General features: G+C 44.9%; 1 protein-coding gene across 2 annotated transcripts in view; it reads left to right on the plus strand.

The window, feature by feature from the left end:
- Positions 1 to 2512: 2512 nt before the first annotated feature.
- NSUN7 (NOP2/Sun RNA methyltransferase family member 7) overlaps positions 2513 to 23262 on the plus strand; it is a 70564-nt gene continuing 49814 nt past the window's right edge. Inside the window, exons 1-4 of one of the 2 annotated variants that reach the window (XM_030565436.1) lie at positions 2513 to 2570; positions 3838 to 3907; positions 12606 to 12958; positions 19068 to 19126. In XM_030565436.1, the coding sequence (XP_030421296.1) occupies positions 12664 to 12958; positions 19068 to 19126 (354 nt within the window). In that variant the 5' untranslated portion in view covers positions 2513 to 2570; positions 3838 to 3907; positions 12606 to 12663. Of the gene's footprint in view, positions 2580 to 3837; positions 3908 to 12605; positions 12959 to 19067; positions 19127 to 23262 lie in introns of both variants that reach the window. The other variant, XM_030565434.1, reaches the window with a different exon arrangement.

Raw genomic sequence — 23262 nt, forward strand, 5'->3', positions numbered from 1 at the left:
CTTAATATATTAATTCACACTGTTCCAGCACAAATAGTTTCTATGGTGTGTGTCCAATACTTTAATTTTACTTCATAAATTATCCACGTTGTTTGTCCCAAAATTAGAAAGGCCAAGGCACAAAAACGAGATTTAAACTAGCTAAAGACAAAGGATAACAAGAAAACATTCTACAAATACATTAGAAGCAAGAGGAAGTTCAAAGACAGAGTAGGCCCATTACTCAATGAGGGATGGAAAAACAATAACAGAAAATGTGGAAATGGCAGAAGTGCTAAATGACTTTTTTTGTTTATTTTAGTAGCTATTGGAGTTTGGGTGTGGGCTTTGGCCAGGTGGTCTTACCTACAGCGGCTCCCAAAAGCGACCGGCACATCTCTCTGGCAGCAGCTACCAGGAGGGTGGGCCAGGGGGTCTCCACGCACTGCCCCTGCCTGCAGGCACCACCCTTGCAGCTCCCATTGGCTGGGAACTGTGGCCAATGGGAGCTGCAGAGTCAGTGCTTGGGGCGGGGGCAGTGAGCGGAGATCGCCCGCCTCACTCCAGGGCTGCAGGGATGTGACGGCCACTTCTGGAAGCAGAACAGACCCAGGGCAGGTATGAAGCCTGCCTTAGCCCTGCTGTGCTGCCAGACTTTTAGCACCTAAAATATCCTGGCTTGGCTTCAGTAGCCTCTGGGAGATAGAGTGACGGAGAGGAGTTGAACAGTTGGTTCCATGGACCACCTGGAGCAGGGTTTCTCAAACAGGGGTCGCTGCTTGTGTAGGGAAAGCCCCTGGTGGGACGGGCCAGTGTGTTTACCTGCCCCATTTGCAGGTCCAGCTGATCGCGGCTCCCACTGGCCGAGGGGCTTACAGGCCGCCACTTCCAGCTGCCCCCATTGGCCTACAGCAGTGAACTGTGGCCAGTGGGAGCCGTGATCGGCTGGACCTGAAAGGTGCAGGGCAGAGGTGAATCAAAGTAATGGGGTACTTCAGTCTTTGAAGTTTTTTAGTTAAATCATTGAGGATTTTATCATTTTTCCCCTCTGTCAAAATCTGAAGACCATACATACTGCCATAGGTAGAGCAGATTTATAGAAAAAATAACTCCGTTTTTTTTACTGGCTGACTGAAGTTTAACTCTTTCAATACTTATTAGAAATATTTTGGGAAATATTTGAGAAATTTCACAGGTAAGTAAAATTAATAATTCAAAAAAAGACAGTGTTGCAGATCACTCAATAATTAGACACTGAGATTTAGTTAGACTTTTCTTTCATAACTAGAGTGGGTGGAATAACTTGTAATAGTTTCTTCCTATGAGCACTGAGTTAGATGAATTATGTTAATAGGTTATTTGATGTGATGGTGACCATAGGCAGGGACTCATGATGCATTCTTGTTAGTTAGAGGGTTATTTTCATGCAGTTGGAATACACAAATAGATAGGTCCTGGTAAAATTTGTTGATTTTAATGAAATGTGTTTAAGTTCATCCAGTTTCATGTGGTTTGAATTTGAACAAAACTTTGGATCCATAAAACTAAAAAGTGAACCCAGCACAGAATCTTGCTACCCAGAACTGTGGTTTAGAGTATCTCAGAGAAGTGGATTTGTGTGTCTCTCTCACACCCCCTTCTCCAAGGAACTAACTCCAGAAACCCCTTGGTCCCAGCCCAGTGCACTTTCCTACTCCTCAACCCCACCCCCAACCAGAGCCATCACCCCCTCCCACACCCCAACCCCCATTTAGTGAGCATTCATGGTCTGCCACACAATTTCTATTCCCACGTGGCCCACAGCCCAAAAAGTTTGCTCAGCCCTGGTCTAGCTAGTACTGAGTCCTACCTTGAGTGCAGGGCGCTGGACTAGATGACTTGTGGAGGTCCCTGCAGTCCTATGAGCCTCTGGCCCCTGCTGTCTCCCCTTAGCCTCTCTAGGTGCTATTCATGAATTACCGCTTGGAGCGCCTCAGAAGAAGGGGGCCCAGCCTCCAGTTGCTGACAGATGCGCTCCCTGGAAAGAGCAGCCCAGAGCCCAGACCCCAGGCCCAAAAACGGGGAAGGGCCCAAGCCAGCCTCTCCACTGGGAGCAGAAAAACACCCTCAAACCCCTGACTCCTAATTAATTGTCGCCCCCCGTAATCAGTGGGTTCTGTGGGTCCTCCCCTTGGGGAGCGGGGAAATCCTTTAGCAGTGAACGGGCCCAATACTACCCCAGACTCCCACTGAGCCGCCCCGCTCTTCTAGAGAACCACCATCCGGACTCTACCAAGGGATCGCAGAAAGGGGGGGCGCGAAGGGGCAGAAACACTTTCCGCGGAGGCAGCCCCAGCTCCGTTCCGAAGGGGGTAGTTGCGACGTCAGCCGCACCTTCCTTCCCCCCACCCCATGGGAGAGAAGAGAATGGTAGAGTCTGAATTTAAATAAAACGGTCCTTGGAGCTGGGTCCCCTGTCCCCAGTCTCTGCGCCGGCAACAGGTGGGGCCTATGGGCGGGTCCGCCCCGCCCGGACGAGGGAGACTCGCCGCGGCAGAGATTTGTGGCAGGCGGGGTGAAGGCTGCTCCCAGGCAGCTGCGTGGGGAGCGCGGTGAGGCGGGTAAGGGAAGGCGGGCGGGCGAGCGCATCTCCCGCTCCTGTCCCCGGCAGTTACAGCTGCCGGGGTTTCCCCTCGCCCGTTGTGGGGGTAGCGGGACTGTTACTCCGCGGCCCCCTGCCCGGGTAGGGGGGCACCCGCTGTACCGTGGGCACCTGCAGAGGTGCTGCCCGGGGACCCTGCGCCCGCTCGCCCTGGGGGGCCCTGCTCCTGCGGGTCGGAGTTTCCGTAACCCCTGTCTCAGCGGCCTGGCTGCGGCGCCGAGGGGCCCCTCTGCGGCTTGAGGGCGCGCCCCTTCTGCCGGTGCCGTTCCGCCGTAAGGCGGGGTAGTGTCTAGCGCTCGTCCCCAAGCCCCTGCAGGCAGTGCGGTGTCCCTCTGCTGCTGCTGCTGCTGGGCCAAGCAGATGCCCTGGCGGAGCTGCGCGTTCCCCGGACCCCAGGAGATGGCATTGCACAGGGGCCTGCTCGCCAGTTGTCATAGCATCTTCGCAAGCCCGGGGACGCGAGCAGGGGAAATCCTGGGTCGGGGTGGGGTTGTAAGCAGCGTTGTAATGGTGACACTGGGAATTCCGCCTGTTCTTTATAGTGTTTCTCTTTCCATCTGTGCTCAGTCTTCTGACGTGCTTCACTCATTTTAGCCTCGAGCCTGTGTCTTCCTTGGGCTTTTCTTCACTGGGGGATTCCGGAGAAATCTTTCACTGTTGCCTAGAAATGGTGGGAGTGCTAACTGGCTACATCTGACACTTTTTCTACCCTGTTGTATGTACCTGCTTTGAGCAAGGTCAGACACCACTGTGGTGCTTAGGCTAGTACTGGTGGACATGTGCTCAAGAGTGATGGTAGGGAGACCTCCCTAAAATCCTCAGTACCAATGTAGCTCAACAGAGCTGCATACAAAATATTTTTCTTGGATTTGTTACATAAATGTGTTAACTAATGCTTGTACTATGATTTAGATGGTTATTAAATAACATATATAACTGGCAATAAAGGGAATTCTATGAGCATGCTTGAAAATTCATTCTGGTTCAGGAGTTCACTAGTTTCAGCAATACACCCTATAATTAAGGGGGAGGACCTCTTGAACAGGTGACCACTCTAGAATTTGTATTTCCCTCTTTAAATGTAGGGAATGTTGCTGGAACCTGAGGTCTCTAAAACTGGAATGGATTTCTTAAGTATGACTAAACTTTGAGCTGCAACTTTTGTGGTCTACAACTCATTTATTGTACTAATCTTTTTCTTCTTTTCCTGTACACAGATGAGTAAACTGGGAAACCAGAAACTATACTATCAGGAACTTTAACTTCTGTATTCACAGCTGATAAAAGGTGGATATAATTTTGTTTTAAAAAATTAGTGGGTATGTCTGTGTACTGTCTTTTGCATTCCTGATTATAAGATTAACATGTAAAAAAGCTATAGTATGTTGACTATGACAAAGTCTAATAACTGGTAATTGTGATAACTGTATTGCTTGTACTGTGTAGTCTGCTGGAGAATATAGCAGTACTTACTAGGTAACTTGTTCTCCTGAACTCCTAGTAAAAGCATAGCTTTATGAATAATGGTGCTAAACTTTGTTATACCAGTCAGCCAACACAGCATCTGTAAATGCTGCTTTTTCTGTATAGTATAACTGGAGATGCAGTAGGGTAAAGACAAGTACAGTACTTGATGAAATGTTTAGCACTCAGAATAAGTGTGACTAATAAGAGACTTAGTATAAAGTAGTAATGGATTGCTGCTTTGTTTATATTATGGAACAAAAGACATCCATTCTATGATATGGAGAAGTGTATTCAGTCAAGCCAAATCCTTCAAAATGCTGAGCGCTGTTCATGCTATTTTGAATACCTTCAACACCCACTGAAGTCATATAACCTTTTTTGAAACCTGAGTTTTTTCAAGTGATTGTCCACATAGATTCCACTCTTGGTGTGCATGCACCCCATGTGCATAAGATTTGATTCTTTTTGGCTGGCAACATCTGCTCGGGTTGCGCCTGTGCCGAAGATGTCTCGGTGCCCATCTTCACCATCTACCCGAGAACATAAAGGGCACAGTGGGCCCAACCATCATTTGGTTCCTTTTTGCCGTGTTTGGCAGTGGGTTAGAACCCATGTAGTGTCTGCTTACTCTGCATGCTGTGCAATTTCTTGGTTAGCATAGTATTCCTTTATATTTACCCTCACTGGCACATAAAAAGATGATAAATTATGGGATACCCCTGGTACTAGAACCCTAGCTGCTATGTCAGAAACAAAGTATTTGGGATTTAAAACTTAATGCTTTTGCTAGGTGGCTGTCCCGCACAATGATGGGTTCTAGGTGCCTCTATTTCTTTGGTGAGGGATACATTCCTAACAGATACTTGACAGATCTGTTGCTGTTTGTCCAAGATGACACAGAAAGAGAGAGGCAGGCCTGCCTTCAATTTTTTCTTCTGGAGTGCTTGATGAGAGCCTCCTGTGGGAGGGGGGAGGAGGAAGATTCCCACTAGGCCTGAACGGTCTTCTTTGGCAAATGCTCCTGGGAATTGTGAGGTACTGAGCTCACTCATCATTGAGCAGATGGAACCCTTCAGATACTGAGACTGGGAGAGCAGCCAGACCTCTTCCACCCAGTTGTCAGAAAGGGGTAAGAAGGAACATTTTTCCCGAAGAGCCAGATATAGGACAGCCTCTCTGGTTCTCACTAGACAGACACAAAAAGCTCATCAACTGTTGTTACTTGTGCTGTTCAGACAGACCAGATCTGGGCCACAAACCATTTTTTTAGCTGATGTCTTGGCACTGGCTGGTGTCCAGGTACTCAAAGTATTCCCTGAAACTTGAGTCTTCAGTTCTCTTGGTACTGATTCCTTGGGGCTGATATTGATATGGACACATTTGGAATGGATAGCCAGTGTCAAGGGCACCAAGGTTATCTCCACAATGCAGATGTTTCTGGGACAGAGTTTCTTGGTATCCAAGATGTCCTGTGTATTGATTATTTCACGATCACACAACTGGAGACATTTTTTTCCCTTGGTACCACTCACTAATACTGGTGATGAGCTCTCCTGCTCAGGTTATGGGAGAATTTAAGAGAACCATACAGCACTCTAGGTGGGGTAGCTCCCCTGTTTTGTTTTTGGTTTTTTTCCAGGACGGTTTTCCCTAAGTTTCCAGATGCACATTTTGAATTATCAAGTACTTCTATCAAAATATAACTATCTGAAAGGGGACAAGGTGTCACAATTCATGGAGAAGTGACCACAAAATGAAAGGGCAGGACTAAGGTCTCTGGCATCTGAAGGGTTGTTAGTGTCTCAAACATTTGTGCAGGCTGCTTTAGACACCTGCTATGGCAGCATATGCATTGGCCACTTTCATTGTGATGTGGGCTTCATGGTGCCCGTTTTTGAGAATACTAAAGGGGGTCCAAATGCCTTTTGGTTTCTCCCTGGCACTGAGTATTCACCAGAGGTGCCAACTCTACTGGCAGCCCCCTTATCAGAACCTCCTCCCCAGTGCTTTCTTCCTGGTGGTGGGCTGCGCCACACCAATTAGCACCTTCCCTCTTTCGCCATATATCCTGCCTGCTGCAGTCAGCAGTTTCATGACATGCAGGAGGCTCTGGAGGGAAAGGGGAGGAGTTAGGACATGGCACGCTTGGGGGAGGAAGTGGAATGGGAAGAGGCGGGGCGGGGCCTGGGTCAGAGCGGGGGGGCAAGCTCCCCCCCTCTCCGGCACTTTGGAAAGTCAGTGCCTGTGGTATTCACCAAGCATTTAGTGGTCATCAAAGCCCATTTAGCAAGGCACAATATTCATTTATATCCATACATTGATGACTGGCTGATCTGGTGAATATCTTCCGAAAAGGCAACACTCCATTCATGAGATCTGACAGCTCTGTACCACACTGGGGCTCAAGATCAGCAGAGAAATCTACACTTTTATTGACTCAAAGTATATCATTCATAGGTGCTGTGTTAGAAATGAGGTCAGCAGGAGCGCACACATCATGGGGGGAGGAGTTCCAAATCATAGTCAATAGTAAGTCTCTTTGATGATCCGCAAGCTCAACCTGAGATGTCTGTAAGAGCATGTCTGAGATTTGTAGATCGTGTTCTGCACCAATGTTGCACAGCATGACAGACTTCTAGACTTCACCTATACTCTATACAAAGTGATTGCAATCAGTATACAGTAACTCCTCAATGTCATCCCACTTAATGTTTCATTGTTACATCACTGATCAATTAGAGATCGTGCTCGTTTAAAGTTGCACGATGTTCCCTGATAACATTTGGCAGTTGCCTGCTTTGTCCACTGCTTGCAGAAAGAGCCGCCTGTTGGAGCTAGCTGGTGTGGGCTTGAAACCAGGGTGGACCAGGCCCCAGTCAACTCCCCTAAGTTCCCTGTGCAGAAGTTGCCCAGCAGGCTATCAATTGCCGGGCAGTTCAGCTGTCCCTCCCCCCACTGCCATGTGCTGCATCTGCCCTCTGCCTTGGAGCTGCTCCGGGGAGCCTCCTGCTTGTTGTTCAGGGGGCGGTGGGAAGAGGGGTGCTGATGTCAGGGTGTCCCCCTCCCCCTACTTCTGCCTACCGCTCCTGTACCCCATCTCCACAGCAGCGGTGGATGGACGTGGGCTGGACAGGGCTCAGGACGGAGGGAGCTTGTTGGCAGCAGCTGCTGTTTCAATTTGTTGATCTACTTAAAAAGGCAGTGTACTTAAAGGGGAAATATGCATGTCTCTCTGTCTCTCTCACACACACATACACCTCCCCCTTCCGCATGGGTTAATCATCCTGTTCAGTTTCCACAGGGAATGTTTGCAGCCACTGCCATGCTGTTCCTCCTCCCTCCAGTCGTGCTGCCTTGTAGAGTGTGAGCCTATGTTAACAACGTGTTAACCCTTGAGGGCTCAGCCAAGTGCTAGTTCATCATTTAGCAGTAAGGCATTTTCTGGGAAATGTTCCACCCTCTGACTCCACCATCTCAACCAAGCTTCACAATCATCATTGCTGTGTACTGTATTAAATTGTTTGTTTAAAACTTAAAAAAATTCCCTGGAACCTAACTCCTCCTATTTACATTCACACTTATGGGGTAATTGGATTAGTCTAACATTGTGTCACTTAAAGTAGCATTTTTCAGGAACATAACTACAACCTTAAGTGTAGAGTTACTGTATCTACCAAGCAAATACCATGTGGACATGAAAGTGAAGGTCCCATGAAAATCCTCTGTTAGATTGTTGCCCATGTGAAAGTGTTCTTTCACCAGAGTACTTCTTTGCTGCACCTCTTCCTGCCAAAATGGTGGTAAAGATCAGTTCCCCATTTAGGAGAAGAAGCACTTTTTACCATTTTCCAACACAAAGTCTCTGACTCTTCCCTCCCCACCCAAGCTCAACTTCACATAAATAGCTGAGCCCTGTGTCATCTAGCACGCATGGCATTCCGCCCCTTGTTGCAGGGATCCGTGATCCAAGTGATAGCAGAAAACATCACAGTTATGCATTATGTCATAGAATATCAGGGTTGGAAGGGACCTAGGAGCATAGTCATCACTGCTGTGCTGAGAAGCTGTTTGTCTCTAGGATTGGTGCAGTTATCAAATCACACTAGTCACTATGCGTCTTCCATGGTTTTAAAATTCTCTCCCATCAGTTTAATAGGCATGAGTGGACACTGAAAGACTCGGTCTTGAAGATCCTTTTTTTCCCCCACAGATGAGGATAATAAATGTCCTGTGTTTAGCTTCAGAGAGGGGTTTGGGCCTAGGCACCCTGTCAGACGCTGTCCTCATTTTATGCAGACTGGGACTCATGTGCCTACTAGCCAGTCCTGTTAGTACCAAGGGCATGGGTGCCCGGTGACCTGGCCGTTGGGTGAGGCTAGCCCCTGGCCCCTATCCTGCCTAAGGTCCCACCCCTCCCTCTCTCTTTTCCCACTCCCTCCAGGAGCCCAGAGCACCTCCACTGTGGCCCCAAGCCCTCATGTGCCAGGTAACAGTCCGAGTGCCAGGTGGGCAGTGTGGCCCTAGTGCCAGCCACCCTGAGTCCATGCAGCAGGCCAGCTAGCTCCAGCCCCAGCTGGCCAGGGCAGAGCACTGGAAACTGCAGGAGGGGACCTGGGGGTGGAGTGTGGGTGGGGCCACACCAGGGTATTTGGGGAGGCACAGCCTCCCCTAGCCTATGATACCCATCACCCATGACTAAGGGCTTTCTGTCAAGATTCAGCCTTCATGGTCATGGTAGTCCCAGCCTGGTTCAGACAGCTCTAGTACTCAGACCTAGTGAAGCTATCAGCTTTATTTCCAACCTGTTTTACCAGATGTGACTTAGCAAAATGAAGGTCAGATCTTACACCTGGATCAAGCATCATTCAGCCAGCATCCATTCAATCAGATTTGTTAACTGCCACTGGAAGAAGCTGTTCAGCTGAGATCAAGAACATCTTGATACATAATCTAAAGAGTTTTTCTGGAAACTTATACCGTAAAATAGAAGAGATTTTCTATTTGGGCACAGTGTCACCTGTCTCCCCTGGAAAAACTCATTTCTGTTGTTCTGAATTATCTGCTAACCCTAAAACATTCAGGACTATTCTTCAGCTCCCTAAGATAACCCTACAAGCAATATCTGTGCATAATTCTCCAATTGAGGGTCTGTCATATCATATTTTTCTACTGTATAGTTGCTAAATTCCTCAAAGGTCTCATTTATGTTTTCCCTTATTCTGAGATTCCCTTTCTTCCTAGTATCTCAACATAGTGTTAACTGGCTTAATGAGACCCCCTTCTGAGCCCTTATACCCACTCTTTTTACCACTTGCCTATGAATACTGCCTTCTTTAGTAGCTATAACATCAGCTCACAGGATACAGGAAATTCAAGCCCTTATGCCTAGTTGACCTTGGTGTTCCATAAAGAGATGGTGACTGATAGGCCTCACATCAAGTTCCTGGATATGATTTTTTTTTTCTTCAGATTTTCACTTAAATCAATAGGTTCACCCAGAGTTTCCTTTCCTAAGTCACACTCAACCTCTGGCAAAACTAAGCTTCACACACTTGAGTAAGGGCATGATCTTTCCATTTACAGGAGAAAAAAAAATTAGAAACCTCTAAACAGAGAGGGTGACGTCAAGCAGTATCCTCAGAGGTTATCAAAATGAGTCTCCAGATGTGTAAGAATGTATTATGAATCAGATCTACCTAGCCACATTAACTCATTCCACTAAAGGAAGGCAGACTCTCTGCCTGTTTGAAGACTGTCCCCTGTTTCTGAAATTTGTAGGGCATCCACATGGAGCTCTGGCCACACCTTTTTAATAGAGGCTTCCAGATTGGATGTCTGGTTTGGTCCCACAATCATTGGTTAAATAGGACTCTTAGACCCCACATCCAAGGTACTTGTTAGGCTGTGTCTATGCTGCAGTCTATGTTGGCGTGACTTATGTCTGAATACCCCCCCGGAGCAACATAAGTTACACCAACATAAGCACTTGTGTTGTTCTCCTGCTGACATAGCTTCTGCTGTTCTGGGAGGTGGGATTTTTTTTTGCTGATGGGAGAGCTCTCTCCTGTTGGCATATAGTGTCTTCACCAGATGTGGTGCAGCTGCGCTGCTGCAGTGCTGTATGTGTAGACATAGCCTTAGTCACTAGAAGTGGAATCCATGATGATGATCTTTCAAACAATAGTTACTTATAGTAACTGTGGTTCTTTGAAATATGTTGTCCACATGGATTCCATGACCTGCCCTCCTTCCCTGCTTCTACAGTCCTATAGGGGTGTGCAAGGTCACTGAGGTATGTCTATACAGCAGTGTGAGTCTCAGATTAGTGGTTCCCAGGTCAGCATACCCATGTCAGGGAACTGTGGGCTTGATTGTCTACACTGCCTTTTAACCCTAGGTTAAGGATTTTCAGACTTGGACTTGAGCCTAGGGCTCTGTTACCTACAGTGCCATGCACAGAGCTGAGTCAAAGTAACCCTATTCCAGAATGCCTGGTGTTCTTCCCCTCGCCCTCTTCTGCCTTGTGTCAACACTCTAACCTTATGAATGTGTTGCACTGTGGGAAAACATTACTGCCCACACAGTCTCCTAAGCAAAATATCAAATGATAGTAGTGCTAGACACCATGTTGGGGAGCTACAGAGGTGGCTTTTGTCCAGGAATATAAGCCTCAGTCTTAATGGTACAAGGAGACTTTTATTGGTGAAAGAAATTCATTCCCCCCCAGTAAACTTGAAAATACTTAGTTCAGACAAATATAAATATAAGATAGTCCTAGTGTTATAGAAGTCAAATAATAGGACTAAGAATAACTGTTGGACTAGAGAAATTAACTGAAAAGCAGCCCGTCTCTCTCTATTAAAGTGATTGAATAGGGCTTCTGAGCTCAATTGTGTACAGGAATAAAGGGTACCTGGGAGGCTGTGGGAAAGCTATCAGGCTGGCTCCCACTCACTGCCCTCATAGTGCACACTACTTGGCTGCCTCTGCACATGCAGCCCCAGGAAGGGTGGGGAGCTCCAGGAGCATGAGGCAGAAAACAGAGTAAGAACAAGCGGTTGCCGGTAGGGAGGGAAAGCGGCATAGCTCCTGGCTTAGCACAGCTGGGAGAGGAACAGCTCCCGGCTGCCAGAATGTTGAGGATCACCTCTCACCTGTCGCTTTGCTCTCTGCTCTGGGCAAGCTCAGCACTCTATGAAGAGGAGCTGGAGCCAATGCTGTAGGAGGCTGCAGGGAGGTTTTGGGTCTGACTCCCACTTGCCGCTCAGACAGTGCGTGCTACCTAGGTCCCCCTGCGCATGCAGCCCTAGGGAGGACAGGGGGAGCCAGTGAGCAGAATGGGGATGGAGGGAGTGCCCCTGCGGGAGGAGGAGAAGCTGGAGTATTGGGGGTCATCTTCCCCCAGCTGTGCTGGGCTGGGAGTGCTACTGCTATCCATACCTGCAGGGCAGTTACTTAATCCCTGCTCCACTTTCTGCCCCCTCCTTGGGGCTGTGTGTGCAGGGGCACCCAAGGAGCATGCACTAAAATCTGTCTGTGCTCTTGTGACCAGGAAGTAGCTCTCTGCAAAAAGCTGCTTCTGATCAGTCTCAATTGAAAACCCTGCAGGTTCTCTGATTGTCTACTAAACACTGGTCTGCAAGCATGGTATGAGCTGCTCCCATTTGCAAAGGGGAGGTGTAGCTTCCCATTGACTATAGCATAGATTGTCGACATAGGGAGGATTAGGGAAGTTGCCCCCAAAAACTCTGAAATACATATAGAGAACTTCTGGGACCTGAGTCAAGCCAGGGCTGCGTGCACACAAGAAAGCAATAGGGATCAGATCCTAGGTCCCAGCTTAACAAGGGTTTGGACCCTGCAGGGTCCTGGGACCCTAGGTTCGAACCCTAGGTTAACACAGTTGCATCCACACACCAAGCAGGGTTAGGCTAGAGCCAAGGCTGGAGCCAGGCTTACATTGCTGGGTAGACATATCCTTATCGTGCAGGTGTGGTCCCTATGGAAACTGCTAGCTAAAGCAGATCTTGGGTGTGCATGAGCCACAGCTACACAAGATCCGTTTTAGCTACCAGTGTCCATAGGGACCACACCTACTCCCTCAGTGCCCTTGCACACCCCAGGATGCGAAGGGTGGAGTGGGCCCAGCCATCTCTCCATTCCTTCACCAATACAAATTTAACAGGATTAGGACTCTGTAGAAGCAAGGAATGAGGGTAGATGATGGAATCCATGTGGACAACATATTTCAAAGAACCATGGTTATTATAAGGTAATTTGTCTGCATTTATATATTTATAAAAGTAACTTTGTATTTTAAAAAAAATACATGAAATAACATTTTGACTTTCACATTGGATAAAGTTGTGTGTGTCAAAGTTAAGCACAGAATTGGAGCCTATATCAGAAATTTTTAAGCATTTCCATTAAAAACCATGAAAATGAAGAGAAACACTTTAATGAAACTGAAAACTGATTTTTAACTTAATTTTAATACAAATTTTTCTTGTTTTTGCAGAGACAGTGGGATTCTGATTTGTCAAATGTTATTGTGCTGACAAAGCAACAGGGAAAGAATGCCAAGTTCCAAAAGTAACTTGATGTTGTCAAGTGACATTTCAAATTTCAAGGAAATGGCAATTTCAAATGAGAGAGAGCCTGTTGAAAAGAGTGCAAGTCTTATTGAGAACAATGGCTATCAAGACTCTGTATACATAAATGCAGCTAAAATTTTCCAAGGCATTCATAATGAAAAGCCTCAGGATAAAATATTGGTAAGGTATGGTAATGAACTAGTGCCATCCCTACCAGATTTTAAAGATGAATGTTCCCAGCGCTCATCCTATGAACTGGCGTTTAGCGCTGTGAAATGTAAGTAGAAACTCTTTATATTGCTAGCAGAAATGATGCAGTGCAGAAAATATGCAAAACTACATGAAATATTTAGGTCATATATATCGATATGATCATATTTATTGATGGGCAGGAAGGATGGTTCAGTAGTTAGGGTGCTAGCCTGTGAGTCTGGGATTACGTGGAGATTAGTTTTAAATTAACTAGCAACCAAGGACTGTTGAAATTGATGGCTGGTCGTAGATAGTGTATTGGGAAGCAAGGTGGGCAGCTGTATTTATGAGAGAGCCAATGTGTATATTTGATCAGCCATGTCCAAGTGCTTTGGAGGAAACCCTTTTTTTAAAATCTGGTACACTTTTTGTGAATATTGTACAAATTCTTGTTACAAAGCAAGACAACGTAAAACAAAGTACTTAGTTTTCATTGTTTAAGGTTTTGGTCTGGTTTCCTATAAAGGAAAAAGTGTGAATTCTGTCCATTTCAGCAATAAATAAATAAATAAATACTTTTTACTCCCCATGCAAACTGAACATGCTAAATTGACCATTATTAACTGAATCAGTCATCCAAATTAAGAATCTGATTCTTCCCCTCGTCTGTTATTCCTTCATGGGAATAGGGCCACTGATTTTGAACTGAGAAGTTGATTTATAGGTTCTTCTTCCATGTGGTAGGAAGGGGCAGGATTTGGCTCCTGGAGAGTAGCATGAGATTTGACCTTCAAAATATGCAGAGCTGGGATGAAGAGGGGACTGAATGGAGGCCAGGACTACAGATCGCCTTTGTCTCCACACTGCCTTCTATCATACCTAGCCCTGTGAGAACACAGCTGGCTACTATATGCCAAACCTTATCAAACAGTGTGGTAGGGTACATTCCTTATCTTGATGAAGAGTCATATCAGGTTGATTGGCTAGCTCTGTGAAGAACTGCTCTAGTCTAGATTACCTTTAGACTACCAGCAAGACCGAGAGCGCGGCATCTGATTGAACAATTGCTACTGCTCCTTGCTCAAGATCTCGCTAGTTTTGCTACCTTATGCTCATAGATATGCAAGGTAACAAGCCCCAAGAACAGACAATAGCTTAAAGAAACTATCAGTTTGAAATACACTACATCAAATTAATGTGCATTAAAAAATAGAGGCTGAAAAATAGACCTGTGACTGTTTCGTTAGAGGAATCCTTCAAAGCCACCCTGTCAGTAAGAGGGAAAATAAAATAAAATGGACAGTCTCATAAACATAAGAATAAATTAATGCTGCATCCTCACCAACATGGAGTTCAAGTATTCATATTGTTTGGCCACTTGTAAATAGTGTCAACTAGTTTTGTTCAGTGTTTGCTGGCTTGTAGCAGTAACTTCCCAGTTTACAGCTGACATTTCTGCTGTGTCCTCTAATTATACTTTCAAATGTAATTTCACTCCTTTTCTGTGACTGAAAAAACTAAAATGCCGAAGTCCCAGATAACTAGACTCCAGGAAAGAGAGAAATCTTTCCAAAAGAAAACTGAGTAGAAAAGAGGAAAAAATTAACAATGGCTAAACTGGCAAACATGGCATCTTTCTTTAGAAACTTTAGAGACCAAACAAATGACCAACAGAAGTTGGTCAAGTAAAAGATATTAACCTGATCCACCTTATTATGCTAGTCCACTGAAACATTACCTTTTGGCCATTGCAAGGACAAAGAATTACATTTTGTGTCTGTACTCACTCCAGAAATACACTCATGAGGGAGAGACACTGAGCACTAGCATCTTTTGTGGGATTTTAACAGTAGATGGTGGCAGGCTCAGCACTTTGCAGGATTTAGTTCAGTATGATTGCATCACAAAAGTGAGTCAGTATAAAAAATGAGAAGCCATTTAGTATCCATGGGAACTACCTAAAATATGTGGTGACATCAGGTTTCCCTGGATCAAATAGAAAAGAGTAATTGTTCGTGACCAAATGCTAAGAAACTTTCATTGAGTAAAATTCAGAGGATATAGTAGCTAAACAATAGAAAATTGAGAAGAAATAGAAGTGCATTCCTTCTCCCTGCTGCTATTGTGACCTTTGCGTCTGAAAGATGTAGCATAGGCATCTTTCATCCAGCTCTGAATCTAAAAGAAGGCTAAGAAACTGTTACTCTCTATTCTTAGTGATGCAGTGTTGCTTCTAATGTAGGAACAAAAATAATTTTTTGTGGTGAGGGGAACAGAGCACCAGAAAATGCAATGAACACAAAATATAGTATAGCTGAGAACATCTTAAGGCTATTTTCTGGCAATCTTCTCAAAAGTCTTGTGCACTAAATATGAAATTAAGCACACTCAAGATTACTAACAATGGAAATTGCTTGCTGAAAAATTCAGAAAACTGAATTGTTCTTCACTGCCTTATGTATAACCAAGGGTTAATTGCATGGATGTTAATGGAGTGGGCAAGGTAGAAAAGAGGAGTAAAGGAAGTTTATCCCCTTGGATTTGGCCATCCATCCAGAAGAGGCGGAGCCAATTCCTCTTCTCTTCCAATCTGGTTAGCAGAGCTTAGCTGGCCCAGACAAGCAAAGCCCTTTAAAAAGATAGAGCTGAAGTCATTTGTGCACGTGCTATAGCAGTGCTTTCAGCGATGTTGTGCCTGCATTGGGCACAATACTTCTGCCCAAACTAACATGCAAGCCAAAGATAGTGTGCTGTTTTCTGCAATAAGTACATGTCTGCTAGTCCTAATTTGTGAGTCAGAGATCTGAACTGCAGTCATTTCAGTGGAGGAGACTAGCAAGTAGATTAAGTCATGGAAGGAAGAGACTTAGCCCCCAACCTTTCACTGAAGCAGCAAAAAATGACAAGCAGCAAATCTGACACCAGATGCCTTTGGCCCTGAAGAAGAAGCCAAACAAAAGCAAAATGATTGATGACTTACTTACTGAAGTGCTTAATATTTAATTCATAAAACAGATTAATTCGAGACCTACCTTCCATGGTGCACGGCTGGTATGGGTGTGGGGGTTTGGCAGGGCTGGCAGGGCTTCCTACCCAGCTCTGTGTCCCTGCAGCTCCTAGGTGGCGGAGGCAGGGGCCAGGGCAGGGCTCCGCTGCTCCCGCCACAAGTGCCAGCTACCGCAGCTCCCATTGACCGGGAACCACTGCCAATGGGAGCTGTGGGGGTAGGGCTTGCAGGCACTGGCAGCATGAAGACCCCTCAGACCTAGGAGCTGCAGGGGGGCCATGCCAGTGGGAACCAGGAGCTCCCCACCCCAAGGTAAGTACCTCTTGCAGCTCCCAACCCCTTCCCCTAATCCTGAGCCCCCTCCCATACACCCAAACTGCTGCTGCTGGCCCAAGGGCTGCCTGGCTCGGGCAGCCAGTGAGCCAGTACCAAATGCTGCAAAAGTCACGAAGGACAGGGAAAGTCACGGAATCCGTGACCTCTGTGACATACTCGCAGCATTACCTATGAGATGAGAAAATAATTACACCTCATCTTGTCCCTTTGCTACTGAAACCAAGGGAAGGGTATTCATCAAAACAAACAGTGGCTCTAAACCATTCTTATACACCTGGGGGAATTCTGCACCAAAAAATTAAAAATTCTGAGCACAATATTTTAAAATTCTCCAATTTTATTTGTCAAAATAACACAATATAATCTTACCAGTTTCATTTATTTTTGGTCATTTATTTCAAAATACCTGTGAGCAAGTATGTCTAATACAAACAACAAAAAAGATTCAGGAAATGTTCTTTGACAGATAGATTCCTAACTATGCATATTAATACAGAACTCTGAGTAATAATTCATTTAAACTACAATACAGAACCGTATTTCCTGCACCCCTTAGAAGCAGTGCAAAGGCTTGGGGGAGTTAGGGGTAATGGAGGAACTGAGGGAGAGGGAAGTAAATTGCTGGGAAGGAGCCTGGGTGTAAATCTGGAGGGTTGTTGGGTGTGGGCGGGAAAAGTATGGAACAAATTTGCGGGGGTGGGTGAGGAGGGATTGTTAGGGAGCTTCCCCCATGCAGACCCTGGCTGACCCCTAGTCTCTCCCATTCAGTCAGGCATATCTGCCCCTGTTCCCTTGTGTTCCTGCATCCCCATCTGTCCTTGCACCCCCCCCACATGTCCTTCCACCCCCATTTAGACACCCACTCCCCCCATCACCATTTGGCCCTGCACTCCCTCCCTGTGTCCCCATGTGTCTCTGTGCATCCACTCAGCCACTCCCTGGCCCTATGTAGCTCTGCACTCCCTCCCCCATCACCATGTGACCATGTACCTCCCTCCCCCTGTGGTCCTGCGCCTCCAATTCCATTCAGCCTCTGCACCAGTTTGTCCTCCTCCACTAGCCCTTATGAGCCCCCCAACTCCTGACCTTGCTTGGCAGGCGCTGCGAAGAAGGCAGGATCTTTCTCTTCCCTAGTTGACTGGGACCTGCTGCTGTGTTCTATTGCCACAGTACCCTCTGGTGGGCAAAAGAGGGCACCATTGAAGTTTTCTGCTGGGAGCTGCTGCTGTTCTTGTGTCACAGTGCCCTCTGGTGGGCAAAAGATGGAACTATAGCAATGTTTTGGCAGAAGCTTTTTTTTCTGCGCAAAAAATTAAAAATATGCATGGCTCATTAATTATTTAATCCCCCAGCAGTAATTCTCCTCACTCTTTGGTTATGCTGGGTTACGAGACACAGGTTGCATTTGGGTGGATTTTTTTTTTATTTGGTATGTTTAAGGTAAATGTTGTATTATCTTGAGTACTTGTCTCCTGAGACATCTGTCACTGCATGCTCTTATATACTGTGAGTGCAATTTAGCTGAATCATTTTATGCTTCCAAACTAGACTGGATAGTCTTCTCACTAGCTAAGAATACTACTGTATCTTGGAGAATGTCTTCTCTTCCTCTTTTCTCCTTGCCACCACCCCAAAAATATACCTCTATAGAAGAAAAACGGAGGGATGTCAGCAGACATTAGGAAGTCTTTTTAATCTTCCAACTGTACACCTGTTATTTAAGAGTGAATAAATGAATTATGGCACAGTATCAACAAAATCCTTTAATAAAGTATTACTTAATGTAAGGGTGCCAGAACTGAACAGTCTGCTTCATTGTAAATTAGCAAGTGCAGCAATTTTCCCAGTGTAAAGTGAGGTTCATAGATCTAGCAGCAGGAGGCAGGGCTTTCTTGTCCTTTCATTTGTTTTTCTGATGAGGGCAAGTGCAACAGTGGGCAAAGCTGTCTGAAGCCATTTAGTGATGTCAAACAACCTTGCAGTAGCGACACATTTGAACAAGTGTGAGCACTGGTTCATGCTGCCTCTCCTTTATGGGCATAGAAGTCTTTAATAGTCATGCATACCATTCCATAACTAAATACTATTGTGGATTTAGTTGAGTCAAAGGTACCAAGAAAAGTATTCTCTCCATGGCAGGTGTGTGGTTTTTTTAAAAAGTAATATGCAGGTACAGTGCAGTAACATAAACCTATTTTCTTCAGAAGAAAATACTTGTAAGTGCTCTGAAAGAAAAAAGTCTGAAGCAGCATTAGTGAATGCTGTGTCCTAGAGCTGGGAATGTCATCTACCATTCTCATTTCCAGGGTTCCTCAGAAGATGAGTGAAATTCTGGCCCCATTGCCAATGATGTCAATTTTGCCATTGACTTCAGTGGGGCCGGGATTTCACCCTATGTCTCCAGAAGGGGGAGAGAACTTACGCCATCCCCACTTCTATAACTAATAGTGTATATGGCAGACAGGCATCTTTGCTTTAGGGAGCCACTATTGGGAAGTCTATAAAGTAGAAATAGCTATATTGAAATACTTGAGGGATCAAGACACCCATGTAACTTTAATATATTTATAAATTTAAGCATTTAAGAAACCTAATGTACGTTTTAAAATGTTTTGCACTGAAATTATAATAATCTGACATGAATGGCAGATCTGAATTCAGCTACCTTGATATTTTACTTTTTGCCGTTAAATTTGTACTTTAAGCAATATCAGATTTTAACAATTTACTGTGTCTTTAATCTGTTAATTTATTTTTCAGTCTTTGCCTTGGTTATGAATTTTATTGACTTATACTACAAACTTTACAGTATTGTACAAATGTATTTAACCAGTATTTTCCTCTCTCTCAGATCAAGATCTACTTGAAAATATATTGTTAGATAGCTGCTTTTACCCATGTCAGTCAATAGTAAGTAACTTCCTGTTAGAAAGTAAGCTACTTTATAATGCAGTTCAGTATTATATGTATCTTGCATCTTTTTCATTCTGAAAGATACTGAAGTACTTTTAAATCTTATTTTACATTTTGAATATTTATACAATTTAGACCTGTTAAGTCACTGGGCTAAATTTTCAGCTGGGGGGGGGAGGGAGGAGAGGGGTATTATAAATGCATACAACAGAAAAATAATTGTACAAAGGAACCCACTCATACTGAAGACTCAGCCATTTATGCTTGCCATTTGTAGCCATGCTTCAAGTTTTTGTAAGGGTTTGACAACTCTGAATAGCCAAAATGTTAAAGGAAATACTTAAACTAAGAAGTTTGAAAATGTTCTGAAGCTTATTATACTCTGAATTTTGAATTAATTTAGTGGCACTAACGGTGTGGAAATTCTGACAGCTAAAGAAATTCTGGAGTCTTCTGTTTGCTCCTCAAGAAGGGGGAGGCTCAGCAGAAACTTCCCTCATGTTGTTACTTCAGTCAATTTCAAACCTTTTCTGGAAAGGCAATATTTAGAGATGAGGACTCAGGATAACATTCCCATCTTTGTTGTGGCCTCTTTTTGCAAAATATAAGGGCAGAGCAATTTAAAGAAGAGGATTTCCCTGGATCACAGAGGACAGCGGAAGGCAGCCATAGGCTATCTTTGGTGCACCCCAACTCAAGCTGTGATGTGTAGGGCCAGAGCAGCGTATGTAGGCTGTGGCTGCAGCATGGAGTGCTGCAGAGATTCCATCAGTGCAGCAGCCCATATGGCAGCCTGAGGAGGCTGCTGTGACTTACACAGGCCACCAGGGCTGCCTGTTACTTCAGGAGTGTTTCCAGTCCCCAAAAGCAGCCCAGGATCAGGAAGCTGGCTAAAAGTCTCCTTTAGCCCTCATAGACTTAAAGGCCAGAAGGGACCATCGTAATCATCTTGTCTGGCCTCCTCCATGTTGCAGGCTAGAAAACATCACCCATCGACCCCTGTAATAGATCCATAACCTCTAGCTGAGTTACTGAAGACTTCAAGTTAGAGAGTCCACCATTTACTCTAGGTGAAATCTACAAGTAACCTGTACCCCATGCTGCAGAGGAAGGTGAACCCCCGCACGTCGGCGTTTATGCCAGTCTGCCCTGGGGGGAAATTCCTTCCTGATCCCAAATATGGTGATCATCTGGACCCTGAGCTTGTTGGCAAGATTCACTAGAGAGACACCTGGGAAAGAATTCACTGCAGTAACTCAGAACCCTCCCCTTCTAGAATCCCATCGCTGGCCGTTGGGGATATTTGCTAGTAGCAGTCACAAATGAGCCACATGCAGTCTCATCATACTGTCCTTTTCAAAAATTGATCAAGCTCAATCTTGAAGCCAGTTAAGTGTTCCCCCCCCACTGCTCCCCTTGGAAGGCCGTTCCAGAACTTCACTCCTCTGATAGAAATCTTCATCTGATTTCAAGCCTAAACTTGTTGATGGCCAGTTTATATCCATTTGTTCTTATCAACATTGGCTCTTAACTTAAATAACTTCTCTCCCTCCTTGGTATTTGGCTGTTTTGTCACAGAGAGCAATCATCTCTTCCCTCAGCCTTCATTTTGTTAGGCTAAACAAGCCAAGCTCCTTGATTCTTCTTTTGTAAGGTAGATTTTCCATTCCTCTGATCATCCTCGTAGCCATTCTGGAATACTGGAACAGGTGCAAAGATGAGGTCTCAACAGTGCCTCGTAGAATGGTAAACCACATCCCTGGTTCTATTGGAAGTACCTCGTCTGATGTATTCTAGGGTTGCATTAGTCTTTTTCATGGCCACATCACATTGGTGGTTCATAGTCATCCTGTGATCTACCAGTACACCCAGGTCTTTCTTCTCCTCTGTTGCTTTCAACTGATAAGTCCCCAGCTTGTAGCAAAAATTCTTGTAGTTAGTCCCTAAGTGTGTGATCTCTTACTTTGCACTTACATTTCATCCCATTTCTGTTAGTCTGGTTTTCAAGGTAATCCACATCTTCTTTATGATATTCTGGCTTTCCTCCATATTGGCATAGATTTTTATTAGCACACATCCACTTTCTATGCTAAGATCATTTATGAAAATCTTAAATAAGATTAGTCCCAAGACCAATTCATGAGGATTCACAGGTAATCCCCTTCCAGCTTGATAGTTCACTTTTTAGTATAACCCACTGTAGTCTCCCTTTAAACCAGTTCTTTACCCACCTTTAGATTTTTGTATCAGTCCCTAATGAATAGGGATCGCTCCTCCACCCCCTCCGCAAGATATCAGGAACAAGGGAAGGTAGCAAACAAAGGTCATGAAATATGTAAGGAGATGGGTATATTGTGTATGTTAGTTGTTTGTTTTAGCCTAATAAATATTGGTACTTTGCCTTAACTCTTTGTGTGGCCTAGGGGATGGCAGAAACTCCTGCTGTCGACCTGAGCCATTTCTTGCTACTAGGCACTTGTCAGTGTACCAGTAACCACGGAGCTAGAACGCTGAGACAGTGTCTAGAGGGCAATAAACCGGGTCGAGTGCCTTTGTCACTGAGCCATGCCTGTGGTTTTTCTTTATGAATAACATAAAAATCTGCTAAACTAACATGCTGTGCTATCTACTAATAACATTGAAGCTTCCAGGGCAGAAGCACTGAGCAGCCTAAATAGCGCTACCAAGGCAACACCATGCCAGCCTTCAGCACTCAACCACACTGCATAGTACTATCGTGGTCTTTTCAACCAGCTAGCTGTGCAGAGCTGGGAAAGCACATGGGGAAAAAACATACTTGCAAGTCAACTGACAACACAAGACAGGTTAGGAAATCTTTCTGTATTAGAGACAGGGAATTCAGAGAGGATTCACAACCCCCCCCACCCCACTTCTTACCAGGTAGCTGGACTCCTTTGTTTCAAGGATCAGGTTTCCTTCAGAAACTGATCAGGAAATCTCAGCTAACACTGTTCAGAAGTGTCTACTAAACATGAATGCCTGCGAGGTAGCTAGGGTCTGATTTTCAAAGTATTTAGTGCATATATTTTCATTGACTTCAAAAGGTGCTGAGCCCAGAGCTCCAGCTGCCTACAAAAATTAGAGGACACTCCTGAAAATATTGGCTACAGTCTGCTGTTTCATCAGTAAAATTATGGTGATAAGGCAGAATTAACTAATGCTTGTAAAGCACTGGAAGATCATCAGATGGAATATTTGAAATGAGAGGTATTATAAATAAATATAAAAATTGTTTTAAATTAGGACACTTTCTCCAGACAAAGTAACACTTAACATAGAGTAAGGGAAGAAAAATCCTCTCTGCAATGATATGCTCAAGGATGTCTTTTTCACCGGGGACAAATTCTCCTGAGAAGGGTGGACAGCTATTATTCTTTTGCTCATCTCCTCTGCAAGAAAAGTACCCTGACTCCAAGAAGTCATGCACTTCCTCTTAAACAAAATAATAACACCTCCCCGATTACATTCAAAACCGAAGACTAGATTAAACTTTCCTTAAGGCCAAAATTCTCAAGCAAGTGGGCTCTTGCAGGGAGCTATCACTTATGCTCCTTTGTGCTCTTATCTACAGTAAAATAAACACCTTTGTCAAAAAGGTCATATTTCCTTTTAAAAAACAAAATAAAACTGAACCGAGCTTCGACTAATTTGGAACAATGCTTAACCATGTTTTCTTCTTCAAGGAGTGTGCCTGTGGGTGCTCTGCTTTAGATGTCTTAACGCCCTGTGCTTGTAATCTGATATTTGTAGTAGCCATGTCCTGGTTGGCCGCGTATGCGCAGCAGCTGTCTCACACCACTCTGAGCGACTACCTAGCATGCGCAACCAACTGTCCCCCTGTTCCTTTTCTATCACCTTTGGCTTGAGTTTGGAGTGATAGCAGCTCCCCTTACACCTTTAGATATTCCATTATTTTGTTTTTTTCCCCCGGCTAGTAGCCTCTTATTCATTTATTTCTCCTTTTTCTTTATCTTATTACATTTTTTTTTATTTTACTGCTTGTCCCTCTTCCCCTTTCCCACCTCACCTCCCAGGCGGATACCAGCGAAAAACAGAAGAGGGACAGGCGGACCTCCTGGTTACCTCAACACCAGGGACTCTACTATTCGGCA

The sequence above is a fragment of the Gopherus evgoodei genome, chromosome 5, assembly GCF_007399415.2.
Source record: "Gopherus evgoodei ecotype Sinaloan lineage chromosome 5, rGopEvg1_v1.p, whole genome shotgun sequence".
NCBI classification, from domain to species: Eukaryota; Metazoa; Chordata; order Testudines; family Testudinidae; genus Gopherus; species Gopherus evgoodei.